The 25,815-nt window shown below is 41.0% G+C and overlaps 1 protein-coding gene across 1 annotated transcript in view; it reads left to right on the forward strand.

The window, feature by feature from the left end:
• TNRC6C (trinucleotide repeat containing 6C) overlaps nucleotides 1-25,815 on the forward strand; it is a gene marked incomplete at its 3' end in the record, with an annotated part of 43,563 nt that overhangs the window by 700 nt on the left and 17,048 nt on the right. Inside the window, exons 2-9 of the mRNA XM_008935491.1 lie at nucleotides 4,929-7,520; nucleotides 12,720-12,725; nucleotides 15,074-15,283; nucleotides 16,473-16,639; nucleotides 17,860-17,940; nucleotides 18,563-18,620; nucleotides 18,828-18,973; nucleotides 25,520-25,669. Of these exons, the coding sequence (XP_008933739.1) occupies nucleotides 4,929-7,520; nucleotides 12,720-12,725; nucleotides 15,074-15,283; nucleotides 16,473-16,639; nucleotides 17,860-17,940; nucleotides 18,563-18,620; nucleotides 18,828-18,973; nucleotides 25,520-25,669 (3,410 nt within the window). The remainder of the gene's footprint in view (nucleotides 1-4,928; nucleotides 7,521-12,719; nucleotides 12,726-15,073; nucleotides 15,284-16,472; nucleotides 16,640-17,859; nucleotides 17,941-18,562; nucleotides 18,621-18,827; nucleotides 18,974-25,519; nucleotides 25,670-25,815) is intronic.

The following is a 25,815-nucleotide window of genomic DNA, read 5'->3' on the forward strand; positions in this document are numbered from 1 at the left end:
GGAATCCTGAAATATTAGCACTACAGTTCCTCGAATTTCTGCTTTATTGCATTCCATTCTTCAGGACTAAATCCTTGTGTCATCTTTTATTTTTTTCTTATGAAATTAGGCTACATTTGCTTTAGCATTTAAAATGTTTCTGGCAATTCCTGTTTAATTTAGCTTTAGAAAAAAAAAATAGAATGTGACTAGTCTAGACCTGCTCGTATTGAATTGAAAATTCTTTCTTTTGGGGGATAAAGTAATTTGCCTTTTTTCTCAGCTTCCTACTCAGAATCAGTAACCTTTGTGTGACAAGTAAAATCCCCAGTAGGACTGTTGCTGGCCATTGGGATTTTTCTCTATTCTGCATGTCAAAGCAAAGAACAACATCATCTGTAATCTGCAGGACAAGATGAGCCAATGAATCTGGTGGTTGTTAGGCTGACTAACATGAATTGAAAAATAAAAACTAGTAATAAGAGACAGAGTCACTATTAGGCATGGTTTAAAATTGAATGAGCAAAAGTTACTCATAATTCAGAGGTTTATCCCAGGCTTTGCCATTTTGCACCCTCTCCATACTTCAGTTCCTGAATCAGCTGAATGTTGTGTTGTAGTTGAGGATGCATAATTGTACTGCACAGCATTCAGACTAATTACTGTAATGGAAATTACAGAGGTGCAGTAACTTTTAACTCGATTGAATGTGATGAAAGAAATATGATTGTAAATGACATTTTCAGAGGTGGATTGAAGTTTTGGGTAAATAGCTTGGGCAGGTAAAGTACTTCACTTTTCTAGCAAATGCTTTCAGCAGCTTCTCCCATTTCACTCTACTCAAACGTTACATTTGTAATCTGTGTAAACATTAAACTGATTTTGCAACTATTATTCATACTGCTTATCAAACACAGCCAAAAAAATGTTTTCTATTTTCTTATTTTTAATAAGTACTAAATTATAGTCAGTGAAGTATCTTGGGTGCAGTATGTAATAACACCAGCAATCTCCTCCCACCCTATTAAGGATATTACTTTTTAAAAAAAAAAATAAATCCAAAACCAAACCAAACCCAACCCCTCATGCTTATTGGTAATACTCAAAGCCATGCACTTTTCAGGTACCAATTTGACAGAAGTTGTGTGTTTGCTCCAAACAAATTTGAGCTATTATCCTCCCAATTAATATTCCCTTCCTGATTGCTGCAGAAATGTTGTTGATCAAGGGAACTATATGTTGTAAAAGATGCATAATTAAGATTTTCAACCTTAAAGTATTAATTTAAAAAAGTTTCACTTTGTGGTGTACCAGCACTAGCCTTTGCTAACACAAAATACCTGAGGTTCCTGTTCCTCACGCTGTGTTTAAAACCTTGCTCAGTTCAGAGGAAGGTTAGAAATCCGTCTGGTGGACTGCAGTGCTTTCATTTCTGATCTTCGCATAAATAAAGAGGACCTGATTCTTAACAGTTTTTAAAAGGGTTTCCCATTTCAGTCTTAACAGCTTTGAAAATAAAAGAAAATATTAGCAATTTCTATGAAGAGTTAGTTTCCTGGAAAGTTGGAGGAAATCTGAGTGTTCAAAAAAAAAAACCCCAAGCAAGCAAAGAAATTATGTAGACTTAATCATATAAAATTTTTTCTTTCATTATTTTTTCCCAACTGTGTAAAGTCCTCATGGATTAAGTAGGACTGTGCTACTAGGTATTTAATTTATAGGAATAAAGACCTTTTAATGTAGAGAAAATGGAAAAATGTCCTTTTTTTATTTCCTTCTGGAGATGAGAATATAAAAATGACTCTCTTCAGGATCAGTTCTGTACTCCAACTGTTATGTTTGTCTGACAGCAAAGTCACAGTTTTTGCAGCTTTCTGTACTTTTTTTTTTTCCCATTCTCTTTATCCATCCTGTTTCTTACAAGCATTATTGCAGCAGCAGCCTTTGGTGTTGGAAGCAATTGTTCCACTGAATGTTTGGAAGCTATGAAGTTCATGCATCTTTAGTTTTGTGCTTTTTTTCTTTTTTGAATCTGTGACTTGTGGAAGGTACAAGCGTGGAACCACAGAGCAGGACAGGCCAGCACAGGTACACTGCTGCTCAGGGTGGGACTTGCTGATTTTATGTCACCTACACGGAATTATTGTCATCCCTGTCAAAACAGCCACTTCCAGATTAGTCTGTGGTTATTGCTGAGGGCATAATCTGAACCCCAGAAGGAGGAACTGTGCTGGTGATACGTCAAAGGGAGTAACTCTGGAGTAGCAAACCCTTGAAAGGCAAAAGGTTTTGAGCTCCATGTGCACTCCTTCCAAGCCAGACACACTTGGTGTGATTCTATCTGGAGTAGATAGGCTTATGCAAGCTGAAGCATTTGGTCCTTTTCTACTTTTACTATAGATATCTCTTGGGTTTTATAGTTCTTCCCCCTCATAATTTTTTTTCTTGTTTCTCTGGCTGCTCTTGAAAATCCTGGCATCATATTTAATGAACCATTTTGCTCCTACTCTCCGGAATCTTTCTAAGCTATTTCGTCATCTTCTTCTTCCATTCCCACCCCTTCCCTTTATTTTCTGTCTCCTAAGTGCCCTCAAACTTGAGCATTGCTTTTACCACCATCTTTGGGTGAGAGGAGAGAGAAAAAGAAATGATTAAACAAGCGAGCAGCTCTCTTTCATCTTATCTTGTTGGTCGGCCGTTTCTGTGTGTATTGAGACATCTTGCGCTGTGCTCTTGATCCTTCTTCACAGACCTGCCCTGCACAGATGCTCTCACTTGCCTTGGGCAGCGCCGTCATTCTCCCAGGCACTTGGACATGCAGCTTGGATTTCGGCTTTGACAAGACCTTTTTATTGGAACAGTGTATTTCAAGCCACTTTAAAATCTTCCCGACATGTCTGAAATGCAGTGCCAAATCTCACCACCCACAGTGTTGGAAAAAATCTTGCATAACTCCTCTTATCTGATTCCTTGGTTGCCTCAACTTCTGATCTTCTGGCCTGGACTGCTGTTGCTTTTTGCCTTTGTTCGTTCCTACTCTGCTCAGAATACTGCTCAGCTCAGTTTTCTGACCCTGTTGACCCTTTTAAAGTCATTTCACAGGCTTCCTTTCCCTTCCGTGCCTTATCTGGGATTCTGGTCTCTATTTAACACCTGTGTAGCAAACCTAGATTATCAGGTAAATTTTCAGTCTTCTTCCTTCGCTTTCTAATGCAACTGGTTGGCTTTATCCAGGACTAATATGGTGCTTTCCTCCTTTCTAGCCATTGCACATAAGGGAGAGAATCCACATACATCCAAGTGGCTCCTTTGGGGTTTGTCATACACGTGTCAATTTTTTAGATCTTTCTGTGAAATGGTGGGCTCTTGTGGCATCATGAGAAAACAGGTGATGAACTATGATTCTTTTTCCCCTTCCTTAATACTTTTGCTTCATTTGGTTTAAATTAAAAAATAATAGTAATGAAAGATGCAGTCTGGCCTGGTTTAGTGTGTTCTTTCTTCATCTTGATAAATCCTCATAAGGCAACCGTGTCACCCCCCTTTCTTGAAAAACTGCAGGTGAAATGTGTGACTGAGAAGACTTTGTCAGAGAAAGAGAGCTTATTTCATTCTCTGAAGAATTCTTTTTGCAGTGTTAGAACACCTCTAATTGGAGGCAATTTGAGGAGCTTATCACAAAAAAACATTTGTCGTTTAACTTAATATTAGGCATCCACTGTTAACAGCTTATTTAGGAGATTTGTTGCATCCATCTTCCCCAGAAAATATTCAAATCGTAAAAAATAAAAGTTGCATTTCTGCAGATTTACAGCAAGTAAAAATAGTCGACATCAAAAATCTGTAACGTGGGTATATGCTGTTTTCTGCCTTACTCAGACAACTCAGAGGAGCTGTTGTGCAGATGTATCTAGTATGTATCCCTAGGATCAGGCTGAATTACTTGCTGTAAAATTCCCATTCAAAGAAACTGAAAAGAATAATCTGCACTAGAAATCCACTTGTGGAGAGTGATCGGGATGGAAATTAAATGCAAAAACTTGAACTAAGCTCGAGTTCTTGGTTTGGGAGGCGTTGTGTCTTCCAGTTTAACTTTGCAACCTAGCAAGCAATGAGATGCTCAGGAGGTGTTGTTTAATTTTTTTGTATTAGCATCTATGTTTGAGATGGGAGCAGTGCTCTGGAAAGACCTCTGGGTACCTGTACAGCAGCATGGATTTTCAGTGGTCTGGAGAGGAAACTGAACTGTATGTGCTAGTGCAAAAGATGTTTAGACCCCTTGTAAATCCTTTAAGAGAAAGTTTCTTGACCAAACAGCTTGTTATTTAGAAGTGCTCAAGTTCTCTGCTAAAATGCAAGTTAACAGTGGTGGTGTTTAAAGGTATAACTGACACTGAATAGTAAAGGTGGCTGTCCAGATTTGTTCCTTTATTTACAGGAAGGGTTGAAAACCTAACTGCAGTATGAATTTAGTGTGTGGGCTGTGATGTATGCAGTATCTAATGGCAGGCAGACATTTTATGGTTTTTATTGGATGCTCTTTCAGTGTGTTTTTCTGGAGAATGAGAATTGAGTCAAAATAAATGGTAAGAGTCTGCTAGCTAGACTAGATACTGTTTCATTCCAAATTTGCTTTTTAGGTTTTTCACATAGAGTATTTGCTCTCCTTATTTATTGCCTGCTTATTATTTTTATTAGTATACTAAGGGATAGAAAACACTTTTGTTGCTCTAATTGTTCCATTATTTTAATTGAGAGTTTTGCCAGATTAAAAAAAAAAGCCTAAATACGAGCGTCATGCTTTATTGTCGTGAGGGAAATTGCTGTATTATGTTAGAGAATGCACTCTAAATTTTATCAGAATGCAGTGTTGTAAAATAGTACTTAATAGAGGGCTTTTGCAGTGCTTGAACAGAGGACTCATTCTTAACCTTGTTGGATCCTTTCAGATCTCAGCCACAGTGGATTGGGAGACCATTATGAGAATTCCCACTGGGGACAGCAGCCCGCTTTCCGGAGTGAAGGCAACTGCAGCTGGGATAAAGTGATAATAGACAGGACTGACAAGGAAGCGTGGCCTTCCATTACTGGAGCCGAGACTGAGTCTGCCTCAGAATGTACTACAGACACTGACTCTGCCTCCAACTGTGGCTCAGAGAACAGTAGCATGGCTACAGGGAGTGCCCAAGGCAACTTCACTGGACATACAAAGAAAACTAATGGCAATAATGGCGCCAACGGAGCACTCGTCCAAAGCACTTCTAACCAGAGTGCCCTTGGAGCTGGTGGAGCAAACGGTAACGGCAACTCGGCCAGAGTGTGGGGAGTGGCTGCGGGCTCCAGCTCTGGCCTAGCTCACTGCTCTGCCAGTGGTGGGGATGGAAAGATGGACACCATGATGGGAGATGGTAGAAGTCAGAACTGCTGGGGTGCTTCCAACTCGAATGCTGGCATTAATCTTAACCTTAACCCTAATGCCAATCCGGCTGCCTGGCCTGTACTTGGACATGAAGGAACTGTGGGAGCAGGCAACCCTTCCAGTATTTGCAGTCCAGTCAGTGCCATAGGTCAGAACATGGGCAACCAGAATGGGAACCCAACAGGCACCTTAGGTGCTTGGGGAAACTTGCTGCCGCAAGAGAGCACAGAACCACAAACGTCCACTTCTCAGAATGTGTCTTTCAGCGTACAACCTCAGAACCTTAACACTGATGGACCAAATAACACTAACCCCATGAACTCTTCACCAAACCCTATCAATGCAATGCAGACAAACGGACTGCCGAACTGGGGGATGGCCGTTGGTATGGGGGCCATCATCCCGCCCCACCTGCAAGGCCTTCCTGGTGCTAACGGAACAGCGGCTTCTCAAGTCAGCGGGGGCAGTGGTGAAGGATTGGGCAGTTCAGTGTGGGGGATGTCCCCAGGTAATCCTGCCACAGGAAACAGCAATTCTGGGTTCAGTCAGGGGAATGGAGACACTGTGAACTCAGCATTAAGTGCTAAACAAAACGGATCCAGCAGCGCTGTGCAAAAGGAAGGGAACGGAGCAAGCGCGTGGGATTCGGGGCCTCCTTCTGGGCCTGGGGTACTGGCGTGGGGCAGGGGCGGTGGCAGCAGCGGTGTCGGTAGCATGCATTCTGGAGCTTGGGGCCACCCCAACCGTAACACCAGTAACGGTGTCAACGGAGAATGGGGCAAGCCCCCGAACCAGCATTCCAATAGTGACGTCAACGGGAAAGGATCCGCAGGGTGGGACAGCTCGAGCGTCACCAGTCCCAGTCCTGCCGCGCAGCAGGGCAGCGAACAAATGAACTCTTGGGCCAAAGCTGCGGCGACTGGCACCACAGCTAGCGAAGGAAGCAACGACAGCAGTGGGAGCCAAAACGAAGGCAGTACTGGGAGGGAGGGGGCTGGAGAGGGCAGGAGGAGAGACAAAGGGATGATAGACCAAGGGCAGGTTCAGTTGCCAAGAAATGACCTTGACCCCAGGGTCCTGTCCAATACGGGGTGGGGACAGACCCCTGTAAAGCAAAACACTGCCTGGGAATTTGAAGAGTCCCCAAGGTCCGAACGAAAGAATGACAATGGAACAGAGGCCTGGGGTTGTGCAGCTACTCAATCTTCAAACTCAGGGGGGAAGAACGATGGGTCCATCATGAACAGTACAAATACCTCTTCAGTATCTGGGTGGGTCAACTCTCCACCGGCAGCTGTCCCAACAAATACAGGTTGGGGAGACAATAACAACAAAGCACCAAATGGCCCAGGGGGTTGGGGAGAGTCAGCAAGCTCTACTACTGTTAATAATGCTGCTGCTGCCAAAAGCGGCCACGCGTGGAGTGGGTCCGCAAATCAGGAGGACAAATCACCTACCTGGGGTGAACCTCAGAAACCCAAATCTCAAAACTGGGGAGATGGACAAAAATCAAATCCAAGCTGGACTTCAGGAGGTGGAGATTGGACAGATTCATCGTCAGTTCCTGGACACATGGGTGATGGGAAGAAGAATGGATCTGGATGGGATTCTGACAATAGATCAGGGTCTGGCTGGAATGATTCCACGAGGTCTGGGACCAGTGGGTGGGGAAATGGCACAAACAGCAAGGTGAATACAGGTACAAGTTGGGGGGAATCTTTAAAGCCAGGCCCCCAACAAAACTGGGCTAATAAACCCCAGGACAACAATGTGAGTAACTGGGGAGGAGCTGCTTCTGTAAAACAGACGGGGTCAGGGTGGGTTGGTGGGCCAGTGCCAGCCAAACAAAAAGAGAACTGTGAGGCAACTGGCTGGGAAGAGCCATCTCCACCGTCCATTCGCCGCAAGATGGAAATCGATGATGGTACCTCAGCTTGGGGCGACCCAAATTACAACAACAACAAGACTGTAAACATGTGGGATAGAAATAATCCTATAATTCAGAGCAGTACCACAACCAACACCACCACCACTAGCACCATTATCAACACAAACATGGTTGAACCTCAGCCATCACACCAGTCAAGTGCCCAGCCGAACCGGTCCCCGCTGCTTGGTCCAGGTATGAACATAGTTTTATAAGATGCTTTATACCAGAACTTATTGCAGAATGATGTCTGGCCTGATCAGTGTGTAGTTGCACATGAAAGATAGAAAACCTGAGTTTATGTCACAGAATAAATTTATGTATTTACTCTGAAGCTGTGCTAACTTCTTGTCTTGAGGACAGAACCCGTGGACCCTCACATGCAGGCTTCCCAGAGTCCAAGTGAATGTTCTTCAGAGTGGTATTGACCAGACAATTATCTGGTCAATACCACTTTAGATCCTTAGACTGTTAATCCGTATTTTCTTAGTCAGCTCTTCCACAGTTACTTAGCATCATATGTTAATTCAACCATTTGAGAGTTTGGTGTCTTTTTGCTGATTATTTTCCCTCCTATTTGTCCTCTGTTACCGTTGCTGGGTCTTTGTTCCCTTTTAGACACTGTGGATCTGTTTCTTTTCTGCAAACCATATCTCTTGGCGACAGATGTTTTTTTAAGGGTTGCATAAATCTGGGCTGTTGCTGTTCCTCTCTCTTGTGTTGTCTTTTATGAAGAAATGGTTCTCCTCCATACCTCAGGTCTCAAGCACGGGTAGTATCCTGGACTTTCATGTCACTCTCACAAAGCTGGATTGGTTCAAGATGTTAATACTCAGGGTGACTGGGAAAAATTATTCTAACTTCAGCTGTGTTCCAAAGACAGGGTTTTAGGCATCTAGGAATTCTTTTCATCAAAGACAAGGTACTGCTGTAGACAAGCAGCAAAGAATAAAAATGGGGAAAAAATGAGAACAATGCTTAGGGGGAAGAAATATAAACGAAAGTGACTGGCAGCCCTGCTCTATATCATGACCACAGACTTCTCAGACTAAATCTAATCTCACAGTGTTCTTTGAAATTCTTCATCTGATTTTTGTCTCCCAAGTTTTTGTTTTGTCTTGGTCATGGCTAAGTATGTGTTTTTAACCATGTTTTTCTCCAAGTGGGATTTGTTGTTCTTCTTCTCTTATTTCCATTATTTTTCTCTTTGATGTTCTGAAATAATTGCAACTTACTGTAATGTCTGTGTAAAAAATCGGCTAATGTTCCCTACTCTGGTCAAATATTTTAACAGTTGAGAGTATCTATTTTAATAAAATAAGATATGCACCAGAAGAAGAAATCTTTAAATAGGTTTGTACTTGGTTAGTCCAACATATGTGATCTACAATTCATATATCTTAAACTTATTTAATCCATATTTAAAACTTTACCTTCAAACCCTACTCCCCTTGGCAGTTAAAGTTTCTGAATAGTAGGGGAAATAACCACAAAAATGGGATTTTGGTTGAGTTTGGGGTAGGGTTTTGGATGGGATTTGTTTGTTTGTTTTTTCCCATTAAGTTGGTTTATGGATGCTTACATTGGTGCTTGTGAACCTGTTCATATACAGCAATGTATTGTTAATGCTATTCCAATAATCTTAATGCTTTGCAGAGGAAAACATACTGTTCTGAGTCCTTTGGAGTTTGAAAATGGAATTTAAAAACTGGTGTTTAATCTGTAGTAATTCCTCTGGAGAATCAACAGTAGCAAAGGAAGGGTTCCTTTGAAGTAAGATGTTTATGCAGTCAGAGAACTGCTTATTACTGGGTGACCATCCATTCCAGCTACGCATGACTAGGTTAAAAAGGCAATATTGTATTTCTTGTGAAAATGATTATTAGTAAGGTATTAAAGCAAAAACAACTCTCAGAATATCCTTCAGACAACACGCAAGAAAGTGGCTAAACTGAGTAATAGTGAAGACAAAATATGGTCATGATAGTAAAATTTAAAGTAAGGGTATAAATTAGGCTTTTTGTTGTGTATTTTTGCTTGGATACATTTACAGTTGTGTAGGTGTAGATATAAAGGCCATATGGGGAGATGTTTTGAAGGATTATTGTCTGATCTGCAAATTAGGAAGCTAGGAGCAGTCCCCTGTGTCTTTATGCGTTATGCCCATTATTATTTTTGACTGTGCCTGAGAGGAGCTGGTTTTGTGCTTGTCTTAGAGCAAGAGATGTAATTGAAAATGACTCTATTGGCTTCCCCATTCAAAGTGTGGGAGCCCTATTTTTAACACTGCGTGTAGCACACAGCAGCTGTGGAGCAATATCCTGTTGGTCTTTGTGGAAATTTACACAGACTTGAAACATCTACAAATCATGTCCCATCTGGGATGGCTAAAAGATGAGAAGCAAGTAATGAGCAGCTTTCCTAGGACACAGACACAGACTTGCAGATTGTTGTCGTGCTGTTTAACCTTATTTCTTCCCACTCCAATTCCCTGTCCTGCTGGCAATGCATTTCTAGCCTCTGCAGTAAGGGAGACATGAATCCTGTAGCCAGGAAATGTCTGCAATCCACAACCAAATTTCATCAAGCAACAGTTTTCCATGTACAGTATTTCCATGCGAAATGTGGTTGTATAATCAGGGCACAGTTTAAGTGCTCGTATACAACGCTTGAACTGAGTAGCTCCCACTGGCATTTTGTTTTCTGCATGCGCCATGACGTGCTTTGCCAATCATTTTTATCATTCTGTGTTACACAGGGATTGTCATGAATAAGGAATCGTGGATTCTGGCCCTGCATAAGTAGGGAAGTGTGGGGTAGCTGTAAGACGGCACATTCACACATCCTGAAAGCAGAGGCCTATTTTAATTTTGCTGTACAGTGCTGGTTAGCCTTTCACTAAGGAGCAGCCGTCCCTTCTGGCTTTTAGTTTATACTATATTAGTTTAGAAATGGAGGCCAAGTTACAGTCTTGTTTTTCAAGTTGTCACCCATCTCCAGAAGTTCTCTAAATTCTTTGAATACAGAACTTAAAAGCTATTGATGAGAAGCAGATGTTGGTATACACTTGATGAAAATGCATAATGCTCTGAGGAGTTTATTTTTTATTGAAAAAAAAACAAAGAGAAGGGATAGACAATGTGATAAACGTTGTCCTTTCTGGTTATAGGATCCCAAACCACTGGTGAGTTATTTAGGAAGACAAGCAGCAAGCTTGTGGGTTTGATTTATCTAAATTACTCATGCATAATTTGTACTAGCACATTTAACTCTTGTAACTTAGATACAAAGGGAATAAGAAGTGAGAAAAGGTTTTGCAAATGGGGATCATTAAAAGAGATTTTTGGATCCTGAATGGCTCCAGATCCTCCCTCCAAATCCTGAGCAGTGGGCTTGATGCTTTCCTGGTCCCATTAGGTGCACAGAGCCTGGCAGGGTTCCAACCACCCGTCCTCCAGCTGAGGGAAGAAACAACAAAAGATAACAGAGGCTTCCCTATGGAGATTTTATGTTGAAAATTGAGGTCTTCGTGGTTCCTAGAGAGCAAGAAGCAGCAGTTTTAGAAAACTGAATAAGGTCTGTGTTCAGAAAGCTCTGAACGTCTCTCTGTTCCTTTTATAATCCTGTGCCATTGTCTCAGCTGCAACTTGTGTGTCATTCAAAGCATGTAATGTGTGTGAAATGGAGAATGCAAGCGATGCAGTTTCCCTGCTTTGAACTTTTATCAGAATGGATTTGAAACCAGATCAGCTTTGAGCTCCTTTAGGATGCTCATGTGTAAACCTAAAATCTTCATGTGGGTGCTCAGTACTCTTAACAGCCAGGTTTTGGAGGGCAGCCTGGTGATGCTGAGAAACCTGCCCTCTGTTTTCACACAAGCTTGATCTCCTTGGTGAAAGCCAAATAAGAGCTTCCTTAATGCTGAGAGATGTAAAGTGTGGAGCTCCACTGCATGAACTGGAATACCTTTCAGAAAATGGAGATTTGAAAGGTTACAAGGGCTACAGGAGACTCAAATATTTTTATTTATATATAACCCTCCCTTTTATACATACACACCCTATAGCTTATTCATTTCCTCTTAGCAGACTAGTGACTCTTCCGTAAACAATCTTTTCTACCTAATTTCTTCCTTTTCCATCTACATGAGGTTCTGATATTTTGGTTTGCCTCTGCAGTCATATGCTCTGGTATTTATCACAGAGCAAGCAACTTCAAGTAAAACAATCTCTGCCATCCAAATGGCTATAGGGTTATTTTGAGGGAAAACAACTGCATCCTGCCACAGCTTAGTTAACATTTCACTTTCCCTTGAGGATTTCCTGTTGGCTGTGGCCCAATGTTAATTATGTTTTGATTTCTATAAAACAAAGCTCTGCCAATGTGTCCATGTTTATTACTCGCTGTGATCTTTTTGTTTCTTGCAATTCTAACAGTGTTTAAAAACTTCAGTATTAAACCTCACTTTCTTGCCAAAGAACCCTTTAACAGAGATCATTGTTGCAAAACAGCATTCATGCAGGTCTGGGTGGTTTTTAAGACATGGAACTTTTTCTCAGCAAAATCTAAATAGTATTGTTTTCATGAAGAAAATAATAAGGATTTTTTCTGAGTGGAATTTTGGAAAACATTCAGTAGGTTCAGATTTTGGGAACACTGTGAAGGTGTTTTCCTTCCCAAGAGGATGTGTGCAGGAGCTTAAAAGTAGCTTTCTGCATTCACTAAACCCACTGTAATGCCATCCATGAGCTGCCTTTGTTGTGAGGTGTGAGATACACTGGAAAGCACCACGCTGCCAGAGCCAAGCTGCTGGGACTGCAGATTCTTCCAATTTATATTCCACCTCTGTCCACCAGCATATTGGGTTATTTTAAATTTCAAAAATAGAGTCATAGAAAGTTAACACAGAGATAGTAACACTAAGGCGGCAAGTACCTAACAGAGAGGAAAACGGCTTTGTAACTGAGAAGTTCTCTGGAATTTCCATACCAGTTAGTTTTTGCAGTGCACAAGTTATTTCTCCAGCAGACTTCATGTTTTATTCACTAATTTCCTGCATTTAATTTGATCTGTTAAGATAATTTGGAAAACTTTTAGTTGATGCCTTTTTGGCTGCTTTTATGTACTTGCAAGCGTTCTCTTTTAGTAAGGTCTGGCTCCCTCGTTGTTTGTAATCCCGTATTATTTACTGCTCAGCACATTTAAAGCCCTTAATTCAAAATAACTTGGACATTACACATCTGTGGTCTTTGTAGTCAGTGTTGTTGAATTTATAGTAAAGAGCAACAGAAGGACCAGTTCTTTGGAGTTTTAATTCTACAACCTCACACACTTTGCCTTTTCAATATGCGAGTTGTGGTTTAAGGTTGATTTCATAAATTGAGTGAGTTACAGTTTCCAGTATAGGCTGCAGGAACTCAGGACAATATTAGTATTCTGCACTCTCTCTGTTTGTATTATTATTCTAGTTGGTGCTTTAGAGGTGTTTTGTTTTGTTTTTCATTTGCCTGCAGTTAATCTTCTTCAGATGCCAATATGATTAAATACACACAGTTGTCTGACAAGGTTGCCACCTGAATAGTGAGGCAGAAATTCAAATAAAATATTCCTTAAATAAAGTTGGCTAAAAGATACAAGCAGAAAGCTTGACTAAGTATTTTAGGTCTGATACCAGGGACATTGTTATGTTAAATAGAGGTTCACTTATATATATATATATATATATATATGTGTGTGTGTGTGTGTGTGTGTGTGTATGTTCATTAGAGTTTGTACTTTAAAATAACCAGAAATTTAAGATGAGTTGATAGAGCTTAGAACACAGTATTTCTGTTTCAAATGAAAATCAAATGGAACAGTGAAATTTTGGGTCATTTCAGGCGTACGTTTTGAAACTGAATGAATCCTGCTGGTAGCGAAGGAGCTTTATTAAGCTACGTGTTCCTGAACACGTCGGCTTAGTTTGGACATGGTTTGTGTCACACGCACTTTTGTCAGTACCTGAGAAAACTGCAGTTGCTTTAAGAAGTAAAGCCTAAAATTAATCTGTAATATGGTAACACTGGAGTAGTGGGCAGATAGGAGCCCATCAATCTAAAAGGAATTTTTTTTCTTTGCTAGTGTTTGAATTATTATTGCTGTTGTATGTTGCCAGTGGTTTCTAGTAACAGAAATTCTGTTGAAATTGGTAAGTTCTGCAAAGACTTGTTCCTCAGTGAAACACTATTGCTTAATATATTCCAAGGTATTCTCCCCTGATGATATTCTTGCCATTGGCTATGTGCTCTAGGTGTCAGTTTGTGTAGAAAATGTTATGTTTCTGCTCTTTGAAACCTTTCCAGGGTGTAGCTACAGATAGCATTGGGTAGCAAAAAAAGGAATAGTGCTGCAGCAAAGTAGGTATCTAGTCCTTAAATTTTAAAAATGGGCTGAAAACAGGAATGACTCTTTTTTGGGTAGTAGCAAAACCACATTTCTTTCTTAGCAAATCTGATTCCATATTGTGAGCTGCCAGAAGGTACAGATTTGGCAGGGCAATAGTTGATCAAAATAAAGTATACGGACTTAATAATATTCATCTCCAATTAAAAGAGAACAAGTTGCTGAATTAGCAGCCGAATAAACAGTAGAAGCTTTAAACAGACTGAAGTTTGCAGTACTTGTTTTGATCTTGGTTGCCTTGTGATGGAATGGTTTTTGTGATAATTGCAGAAGAATAGGTTCATATTAGATATATGTAAAAGCTTTGTTCTCTTGCCTGTTATGTATCTGTCTCTTCTGTATGTTTTTAAAATGTACTTTGTACTCCATCTATGATCCATCTTCTGTTTCTTCAGAAAAAGCTTTTCTTTTTTTAAGAGGTAATGGTTGTCTCCAACTCACCATAGGCTTTTGCTCTGCTGGTCAGTGTTTGTTCTTTAGGTCTCAGGAGCTGTGTGGCTGTTCCAGGCACATTCAGATTCAGTGCTGAAATTGGTGTCGTAGGGATTTAAGTGCATTACATTCAAGCCAAGCCAGACTAAGACAGTTTCTTTATAGTAGCTTACGTCTTTCAGTGAGTTAAAATAATATTCTGTAGGAAAACAATGACTTACACCTGCCATTCCTCCTGATTTGACTGTGGATTCTAATTGTGGTCTTGCCTAGTTTGCCTTATAAATCACGTTTGCTATAATGCAGAGGCTCAGTGATGAAGGACTACTGAGGAACACGGTCAACCACGAGTTGTAATAAAAGCTTTCAGGAATGTGTACAACATATAATCTGTGTTGAAAGCAGTAACAAACAAGTATCATCTTACTCGTAGGCCGTGAAAGCAGAGATTTGTTAATTTGTAAATAGTTAAAAGGAGTTAATCTTTCAGTGGAGCAAAGCCCAGCTCAGCTGTAGGTCCTGGTCTCCTGAATGCTGGCACTGCTGCGTGTGCCCCCCCAGCCCTGCGTGGTCTGCTTGAAGCAGTCCCTGTGTGAGCTGAGCTCCCAGGGGACCTGCTCTGGTGCTTATGGGGCAGCCTGACTTGCTAAAAAATACTCCTTCTGCCTTGACAACTTGGCACTAGTATTCAATTAAGAAAAAGACTTTTGAGACCAAATCAAAGGGATTCTTTTTTGATATGCTTAATTAGAATCACTGTGTCTACTTACTGTTTCATGTTCTTTCTAGACAAACAAATAAAATGTCTGTCTTTGAAACGATTGACAAAAACCCTTTCCTCTTGTCACTGTTCCTCTTTCCTTCCCCTTGCTCAGCAGGCTGGGGTGAAATGCCTACTGTCCACACAAAGAGCGAAGCTTCTTGGGGAGAGCCGTCATCCCCTTCTGCTGCAGTTGATAATGGCACTTCAGCGTGGGGGAAACCCCCCAGCAGTGGGACAGGGTGGGGAGAGAATCCTGCCGAGCCGGCGGGGACCTACGGCAGAACAAACCCTCCAGCTGCTGCCCCAGCACTGTGCAAACCAGGTACGGGGGTGGGTCTCGCTGGCCCGAGGGGCTGGGGAAGAAGGCCAGGCCTGTGTGTGTCTGCCCATGTTCCTGAGCAGCTTTGCTGGTCTTCTGTCTGTTTAACTCGGAGACTGTCTTAATTTCATTCTGAAAACTACATAAGCTGTTTCAAAATGCTGATATTACAGATACCAAATTCATACAAAAATTTGAATGTAGTGCACTGATACAGTAAATTTAAATATATTCCTTAGAGTGTTTTTGTGCACTCTGTAAGCAGTATAGTAGAGATGCAGGAAGCTGTGAAGCTGCAGAAGAATGGGAAGAATATTTGTGCCTGGGTGCCTAAAAGAAACCTGTATTGGGATGAGAAGCAGCTGAGCCCAGTCAAGACAGGATTGATTCTGGCAGGAAAAGCAGCGCGAGAGTGTTGAGTCGTAACCTTGTTATTCAGTTAAACTGAGGGAGTGGATGTCTTCTTCAGCTGTTATAACTGTTCACAGGTTCAGGAACATCCTGAACTACTTACTGCTTCACGATTCCTAACTCATGTTACTTGATAAAAACCCTCCATCTCTAAATGCCCCGAAGGCTACTGTGCTTGCTTTAGACTTCTGGTTTGGCTGTGGGAGTCTTTCTATGTTTCACTCCTGCAAAATACGATACTGAGAGATAGTTGGAAGGTTCAGAAAACTTAAAGAGAGAAGTGGGAGGTTTTAAAATGAGTAATCCCAGCTTTAAACAGAATAAAATGGAATGAGGTGACACAACCTTGTCCCTGAATGTCAAGCGTTTGCTGCAGCCCACATGCTCCTTGCAGGTTCCATTTGAAATTTGGGGTTGTACCTCAGAAGAATGTGGGAGCTAAAATGACGAGATTCATTGAAAGCAAACCAACACTTAACAAGTGTGTGGTTACTTCTGGTTCGTTGTTTCTAGGAGACTGGAATGACCATGACCACAGATCTTACTTGTTCAGGAAGAAGCAAGACTTGCTGTTGCTGGGCTTTTTCTACAATAAAGCAGAGAACTTTTCTTTTTTGCTAGCTTTAGAGAAGGCTCCTTGTAATTTAATGGCAATTAATCTACTTGAATCTCTGTATCTCTTTAAAATACTCAATTGTTAACATACTGGATAGGGCATAAGAGGATATTTCTGTAAAATTTCTGGGAAATTGAGTCTTCTCCCTCTTTCCTTTCCCTCCAGCTTCAAAATCTATGCAAGAAGGCTGGGGCAGTGGTGGGGATGAAGTGAATCTCAGTACTAGTCAGTGGGAAGATGAGGAAGGAGATATGTGGAATAATACTGCTTCACAAGAGAGTAGCTCCTCCTGTAATTCCTGGGGGAACGCCCCGAAGAAAGGACTTCAAAAGGTAAGACAAAAATCAAGATGCTGTCTATAAAAGAGTGGAATTAGTATAAAGTGTCTAGGAGAAGTTGTCACAAATTGTGTTGCATTTGTACCTGAACTCTTAAATTAGTCCTCTGACACCTGAACGCAAACACAACTTGCCACTACAGTGGTTCAAGTACAGCCTACCTTGTTTCCAGGGGAAAATGGGAAATCTTTGACTTGAAGCATATCAGATGCTTTGGGAGTTTTGTTGTTGTTGCTTTTGTTTTCTCTATAAAGTTTTATAAGCTTCCATGTATGCTAAAGAAATGATAATGTATTAACAGAAGGAGAACAAGTGTTAAGGGGGCTTTCAGACACTTCCCATGGTTGTAGAAAAGCAAAGTTTGTGATGAAGTGGTTCAACAAAACCCAGCTAATTCCCATTTGTGAGGAGAAACCAGATCATTGTAAGGAGTGTACTGGTATGAGAACAAAGCAAACTTATATTAATGCTGCACTCAACCAAGAACATAGATGATTATGTTTGGAAGTTTTCCATTGCACAGTCTTTATTTCAGGACAAGGCCAGGCTGTAACTTAGAGGACTTGGGAATGCATTTAGCCAGTTTGTTTGTTATTCCATTAGCCAACAGTTAGGCCAGTGATTTGATCAAGTATGGTTGTTTCTTGTACTGTCCGCAGCCCAAAACAAATCCACGCTTGTCCCTTGGTACTTTCTGGAGAACTGAAAGGAAGAGACTTCTTAAGGATTTTGTGATAGAAAAGCTGCACAGAGATCTTTTAAAGGTGTTTATCTAGACGCTCTTGTTTGTTTTTAAGAAAATACACTGAGTAACATTCTTAACTTCAAGGTTGCAAACTTGTTTTTGGGAATGTTTTTCAGGAAGTGTTGTACTATTTCAGCAACTTTCATTTCATTATGTTTTTCTGACAAGGAATAAAATGAAATCCGTAAATTCAAAGGTGGCTTTAAATCGGTGGTGAGCAAATCAAATACTAAATAGTACACTGAACACCTATTCAGCTGAGCTAAAATTTGTACGCTTTGTGGGGGAAGAGAATCGTAGTTACGTTGTTCGGAGGGTTCTTCAGTACTTTCTAAATTAATGTACTAATATATCTTTCAGTAGCATGTATTATTAATAAGAAAAACTTAACACCTATTTTATGTAGATCTCACTAGTATGAATATGTGGGGACCAGACCATTAATGGAATCTACCATTTATTTACTAAGGGCATGAAGACATCTAGCAAGCAAGATGAGGCCTGGATCATGAACCGCCTGATAAAACAGCTCACAGACATGGGCTTCCCCGTGAGTAGTGTTCACAGCCAGCACACCCATGGCTTAGCTTCTCCAGCTTGTGCTTCTGACTTGCAGTGCTTCAGACTGTAGCTACAAGAAGGTCCTCAGTCTCTTCTTCAGGCTGGGAAGTAGTTCTGTTACCCGCTTTTAGACATTTATTCTCATTCCAGAGATCTCCTGTAAGCTAGTAGAGTGCTCTGTGAGCTTATTTGATCATAGACTTTGCATGATGACATTTATAGATCTTTGGAAGTTCCGAGTTTTAGAACAACAGGTGTTACTCTGAACTTCAGTAATCATTCCACCCCTGTTCCCCTTTTCTTATTAAATTGTGAAACTAGAGTAGAGCTCACTTTTTTAGAGAAAGACATATCACAGTGGTATTTAAGTTGTCCATTGGAAACAGGAAGAGCTTTAAACAGGTCAGTATGATTTGTAGAACTAGTACTTACGTGACAAACTGAAACTCACTGGATTGTGAGAAAAGCTAAAAGCAGGAAAAAAAAACATTATTTCTGCTACTGAGTAAATACTAAATCCAGTATTTAGGAGACATATCTGTTTTCTCAGTTTTCTTTGAAATCATACAAGCATAATTACTTTCTCTGAACATAGTCTGTATTTTTGACAGAGAGAGCCAGCGGAAGAGGCCTTGAAGAGCAACAATATGAATCTTGATCAGGCCATGAGTGAGTATCTGTGCATCTAATATTTTTTTTTCTTTAACTTGACACAGGAACCATTAATGATTCCGACAGTTTGATCTTATCCAGATCAATTGGATAATACTTGTTTTCTTGGTTTTGCTTTTTGTAAGTAAGACCTACTTCTTTGAACTACTGTTGGCAAATTCACTGTCTTCGTCACCTTTTTCAATATTGCCCCTTTCTGTGAAGGTGCTCTGCTGGAAAAGAAGGTGGAAATGGACAAGCGTGGAATGGGAGTGACCGACTATAATGGAATGGTCACCAAACCCCTTGGCTGCCGCCCACCACCAATCTCCAAAGAGTCTTCCATGGACCGCCCCACCTTCCTTGACAAGGTAAGTTCAGAGATACAAATGTGATGTGCAAGCCAAAACTGTACATAGTGTAGAAATACTGATTATTTCCACTGTCTGTTTAGAAAGCTGTAGAGAGAAATGGGATAGCTACTTATATACTGCTTTATTCTTTTTCTTCACTGTTTTTAATCCTGTGGGGAATTTCATCCTTGTGGAAAGGACCAATGATTTGATTCCCACATAGAAATAAGCAATGATCGTCCCCAGTGTCACATTGGAAAAGAGAATGTACTAAGGAGTCAGTAACACAATAGAATTGGAAAGGGGAAGAACAAAGGAATGGAGTACAGTAATCTTTTCTCTCTGTTATAGAGTCCAGAGAGTCACTGACCTGTGCCCAAATCAGCATTCAGGCAGGACCAAGGCCAAGATCTTCAAGAATTAGGCTCCTAATTCTTCTTGTAGTTTTGAGCTCCTTACAGATTTCAGTGACAGTTCATTACTTGGATAGGAAAGAGGACCTGAGGTGGTTTTGTTCAGTTTGGGTTTTGAGCAGACACACAGAGTCATACACAGCTTCTCAGATGAGCTTCATTTTCTGTGATCATGTGTGACAAATTTTCCAGGAACATGTAATGATTGAGGAGAAGGCTCCAGAAGTTCATGGTATCCAATACACTTGAGTCAAGTGACTAAAGAAAAGGATGCAGGAAAAAATGCAGGCAAATCTTCACTAGCAAATGAGATTTACAATCTGACGCAAAGTCTTACGAAGAGACCCAACAAATCACCTCAGAATCACCTTGAGAATTATGAAGGGAAGAAAAATCTCTGGTGCCATTCTGTTTAACGGGGGATTTGAAATGTTTGTAAAGGTGGTGGTGGTGGTCTCTGGATGCAGAAATCGGTGCCTTTTACAAAGTGGGCTGAAACCAACTCATTTTCCATAAGGTGTTTACAGGGTGTGAGACAGTAATGAATAGATGTCTCATCTTCTTAACACACACCACACCAAGAACTTTTCTGACCCTAAATAACAACTATTTTTCCAGTCATCCACCCTGGTTTCTCTTACACTCTACAGCATTATCCTTAAAGTTACAGTTTGTGTTGTGACAAGTTCCCAGGTGTTGTGCTAAGAAAATTAGGGGGCCTTATGGGAGGACATGTGAGAAATGCTGACCTTTTCATGACAACTGCTCCTGTACCTGCTGTCATCACAGTCAAAACAGTTTGCTGAGCTCTAGGGGTGGTACGTTGCAAACTGTAAACAAGTTAATTTGATCAAACACTAATGCATGTTACATAATTGTGTTATTTATACTGATAAGGGAAAACTAGCATCGCTATAAAATTTCCCTTAGAGGGTCCTTACACATTTTTTCTGATAGTTCAAATGCTGCCACAGTGCTGCATGATCTATTGTCATGGCAGTTTTCCCCAAAGATTATATATTTTAAAGCTGCTTTTTTGGGGAGGAATAATAACATTTGTTCTTTCTGGGCTTCCTACTTAAATCAGGATGATGATGTGTCCATTATGTTGTTGTTGTTCCCTAAACCAGACTAAACTGACTGTATTTTCTGTGATGTAAAGATTAACCTGGCTCTTCTTCCTTCGCTTTCTCTTCCTGCCACGTAAAGCTCAGTCTTAACTATGGCAAATCTATTTGCTTATGGCAAACTTTAATGAATATGTCAGTTGAAAGATCCCTCCTCTGATGCAGGTCACAAAATGCATGCATGCATGCCAGTTAACCTTTTCTTTTCTAGGGTGACAATATCTTGAGCAGTAAAATTATTGCTGAAGAGGGAGGTGCATTATGTACAGATGATGCATAGTTATAGAACCATACATTAAACACACACCTATTGAGCTGGAGTTACTAAAATAATTAATATTCATACATCAAGTAAAATGTGACAGTCTAGGCATAATCTGTCACAGTGACTTTACTATAACAAAGGAAACAATCCCAAACTATATTTGTTAGTTATCAGAGTGTTGAGCAACTTGCTAAGTGAATTAAACAAATAAGCGTTTCTACTCTAAGAATAGATGTTTTTCCTGAGGAATTTCTTTCCAGATTTACAACTCATGCTGCTGAAGCATCTCCTCTCCTCCGAAACCTTTTGTGCCCTTTGAGGTGCTATTTCAGAGCACGAGCCTGGAGCTGTCTCGCTTCCTGCTCAGGTCATCCTTGGTGGGTAAATAAGGGCTCTGCACAGCTGCACAAAGCTCTCCAGCCAGCATTCCTTATTATACTTACTGTCTTGTCCAATCATTATCCTCTTGCTTGGTTTTGCTGAGTGCTCAGCAAGTTGTGTGAGGTTCCTCTTCATGAAATTGCAAGCTGGGTTAGTGTGCTCGTTGCTACCGCTCCTTCTCAGCCCATTCTCTCATTTGGAGTCAGACTCCATGATTTTTCTCCTGCATTTTCTCTGACAGGTAGAGCCAGCACTAATTTTTATAACCTTATGCATTTGAGGAGAGAGAATTTCCAGCCCTGACATTTGCTTCTGGACCAGTTGAACTCCCTGTTCTCTCTGGATTAGTAGGGCTCTGTGCAAACATCACCATAGAATATATGCTTTCACTTGGTCCTCAACACTCTCAGCAGATACTCTTTATTCTGTCACACTGAGTCAATCTTTGGCACTCAGTGCTTTGTTAATTGTATTATTTTTCAGGATGTTATCTTGCCCTGTAGCGTCATAAAAGGAGAAGGGAGGAAATGCAGTGGCTTCGAGGAAATAGAGATCCAGCCTAGCAGTACCATGATACATGATCTCAACCACACTACCTTACACTTGGTGGCGAGCACGCTGTACTTAGGCATCAGGTTTACTTGAAGATGGTGCCTGATGTCTTCTGAAGCCATCAAATTCGTAAGAAAAGCATGTAAGATCTTCCTGGAAGCGCCCTTAGAAATGCTGGAAATAAGTGCTGAGTGCTTCAAAGGATCCTTCTTAGTTGGGATTTGGTTTGAGTACCCCTGCTGAGTACTGGGACTCAGGTTGGGTGTGTATTCTCCTTCGAGCTGTCGAGTGTTCTCCTAAGCTTGGAGGAAAAATGTTTGCTGAACTGCACTGACCACCCCATAACCAAAATTCTTGACCCATACAGAGATTTCCCTTAATTTTTTTTTTTTAGCATAATCAGATGCAAGTGACTCTGGACCATTGTGCAGGATGCACATGACCAAAAGTGAGGTCAGCTCTCTGAAGAGAAGTAACATCAGCCTGCTTTGGCATTAGCTCAAGCTTGCCTCCTGTGAGGCTTCTGTGAGTCCCATGACAGACTCATTTTCCCTTCTGCCTCCTCTGTCTGTTTTTCATACTTTCTCCCATACTGCCAGCAGAGGATTGTGTCTTTCTTTGCCTTGCTGCTTCTTCCAAACATTATCTCCAGTTCTTGAGCACGTAGGTGACTGTGAAGTTCTTGCCTTAGAAATTGTCTTCTTCTCACTACTGTCTTACTTACTGATCAGGTCTTCCTCTCTGTTGAGAAATCCAGGTCTACAAGCCTTGATACATGTTGGCTGCAGACATGTTCTTCCAAAAATATTCTGACTAGACTTTTTCCTTGTTTCTAACTCAAACAGCGTGTTTGCTGGGTTTTTTTCAACCTTGTCCTCACAGTCTGATGCCAGCTGTCTCCAAGTGTGTTTGGGTTTTGTCTTTGGACTAACGAATGGGATATTCTATCATTATACAGAAATTCTTTTGTAGGTCTTGCAATTAGATGACGATCACTAGAATTTTAAGGCTGAATTCTGAATCATTCTTATTTCATCCATCTCTGTTTCTTATGTTCCAATGATTATTTTTTTTTAACTGGCAAATTTTGAAACCTCTTTCATATTCCTGTGTTTTCAAAACTAAAAATACCAATGATGAGTACTTGTCTCAATATTGCATTTCCTGCAGGTTTCTTTTGCCTGTGCCTAACTCCTGTCAGATTTTAAAAGAACTTATTTTGAGATTTTTTTTCTCTTTTAAGAAGTTATTAATGTCTATTTTCTACTAACTAACAATGTAACTGACTTTATGTGTAAAGACTTTGAGCAAATTCATCAGTCTCACATCTGTCTGTTGGGGCGTTTTGATTCATGAAGTGGCAGTTGTTGGCAGGTGGCTGCCAAAGTGTCCAGGAATCCTCTGGTAAATTGTCTGTATCTCACAGGGCTCAAAAATCTTTAAGAAATGCCACTTGCATTCTGTCATGTATGACAAATGAGAGTATTGAGAGAGATACTCCAAAGTGCCGAAAGTAATGTATTGTTGAGCACCAATGTGCTGCTGTGTGCTGGATAACTGTAGGAGACACTACTACTGGTAGAATCTTAGAGTTTTGTCAAGTCCTTTTAAAAAAGTTAAAAGCAGTACTGGATTGACTGTGATTTTGACAAATCACGTGTAAGGGATTTGTTTAATTGATTAGCCTGAGGGAGAAGAGTAACATAAATTTCTCAGAAAATCACTGAAGAGGAAAGGTTAGGAAGAAAAAATTACTCTTCAGGAAACAATTATTACATAAAGGAGCCTGAAAAATAATGGGTCACAAACCATTGTCAGCAGTAAAGCTATAGCCTACTCTGGGTTGAGAATGACTGATGAATACTTTGTCTTGTTCAGCTAAAATATTTTATGTTAGATGAATTGATTTCAGTTCCGCTTATGGAGCACAGATTTCTGCAGCACAGTTGGCACCTACCAACAAGTTCAAGTTAAAAGACCCAAACAAACAAAATGAATGTGAACAATGTGTTATATAGCTGCTACAAAAGACGTTTGCTGCAGTTCAGCCCAGGAACACGCTTGTGAAGGCAGCCTTGCAGCAGGAGTCTGCTTCTGGTGGAAATTAGATGCCTGAGTCTCCAGTGTGGCTTGTCCTCCACTGTCCCTGGCACTGCCTGTTTCCAAAGTGAGGAAAAATAATGTCAACGAGACAAGACTTGACTAACTTTTGGGGGCAGAGAGGGATGGCATTTGATGGTCAGTAGGTCTGTTCACATAGGACCTGATGGCAGCTGAAGGAGAGAGCACGCACAAAGCTTGAAATTATTTTCACTTGAAAGTGGGAAGGGCAGAATTGTAAACATATGTCTGTGATCTAAGGAGAAATCCTTGAACCTGTTACTGTCAGGCAAGCTGCAGTTGTTTGTGGAGTGTGACTGATGTCCAGTAGAATGTAAAATATCTAGAACTGAAAGGCCTTGGGGATATCATTAGAAAATGTCAGTGTCCCCCTCAGGATAGTCAGATAGCATGTCAAGTGTCACATGGCCGATAGTAAAGAAACTTTTTCTTTGCATCAAAGGAGAGCTGTTGAAAATGCATTTTTCAGGATTAACTTAGGACATAAAATTTACTGAGCAAGCTTGCTGCATTAGGCCATTTGGGTATCTGGTTAGTGGTCTGGGCTCCTTTGTTTAAAAAGGAGGTTTGTCAGTATCTCATAATCTTCTGGGTCATTGAATTTATTGGTTGAAATAACCTAGCTCCTCACCTATTTAAAAGCCTTTCTTTGCAGTGAATATATTGCCTGAAAAACACCAGTCCAGCACACTGCAAATTAAAGATTTTTCACTCTGCCTGTTTTTGGAGCTGTACTTTGTACACAGTGTTATTTGATCATGCTTGCCGCAGGCTTCCCAGACATCAAAGCTCAGTTTGAGATAGAACTTGCTACCCCACTGTAATAGGAGCTAGATATCTACCTGTTTGATTGGGGATTATATGATTTATTTTATTTTCTGACTTGCTGTGTGCCCCCCACAGGGGCTGCCTTCTGTGCAGCCGTGGTTCCTCACAGCCCAGTTATCAGAGGGTTTCCTTATGCCTTGCTGAAATCTGCCTCCTCCTGAGGGACGTTCAGGCAGTGTCTTAATCACTTTCCTGGGAAGGCTACACAGACAAACATTATTGGTTTTAAGTGGTTTTATGTTCGTTGGATGTTTTGGGGTGTAATGTTTCATCATGGATAATAATAACTCAGCACTATGTGAATATTAAAAGAGGCTCATGTGTCTCAGGAAAGGGGATTAATGCAAAAATGCTTTTTTAGGAGCAGAGCTATGATGTGAAACCAAATGCAGACATGTCAAATAAGCTGATCTGGCCTTTCCCAAGTTCTGGGTTAGCAAAGGCAGTACGTGGCTGTGCTCCACTGCTGGGAGTTTAGCAAACTGGCAGAAGACTTCCCTGAAATGTGCTGGGTCTCTTCCCTTTCCACTGTTCAATCTGGTGGAGAAGAGAAGATAAAATCTAAAGGGGGAGGAGGAGATGGCCACATGACAGCTCTGTGATGAGTTGCTAGAGTCTCTCCTTTCCTTCTGGAGAGGTGGGCGAGTGATGGTGCACTTGGGGATTAAGTGTAACAGAGTAAAGACAAACAGTACCTTAACCCTATTTCTCTCTTTCTTCTCCCTTCACTCCATGCTTTTCATTCCCTGTTTATTCATACTTTTTTTTTTTTTATATTTTTACTCATCCATGCCCTTCTCTATTTCCATGGGACACTCTTTTGTGGCTGGCTGCTCGTGGGCACCGCATGCAGCTCACCCTTTCTTTCTCCAATCAGGATGGCGGCCTAGTGGAAGAGCCCACTACTTCACCATTTTTGCCTTCACCAAGCCTGAAGCTCCCCCTTTCAAACAGTGCACTCCCTAATCAGACCCTGGGCGGGATTGCCTCAGGGCTGGGCATGCAAAACTTGAATTCTTCTAGACAGGTAAGGCTGTTGGGGGAGATTCCACATTAAGTTTCAGCTCGCACGGACTCGCTGCTCGAGCCCATCACTTCCCCAGGCACAAGCAATGGTTTAAACAAAGCATGTGCAACATCTTTGTTCACAAGACATATCAGTGGAGAAAATAC

Source organism: Merops nubicus, unplaced genomic scaffold (genome assembly GCF_000691845.1).
Source record: "Merops nubicus isolate BGI_N331 unplaced genomic scaffold, ASM69184v1 scaffold39462, whole genome shotgun sequence".
Lineage (NCBI taxonomy): Eukaryota > Metazoa > Chordata > Aves > Coraciiformes > Meropidae > Merops > Merops nubicus.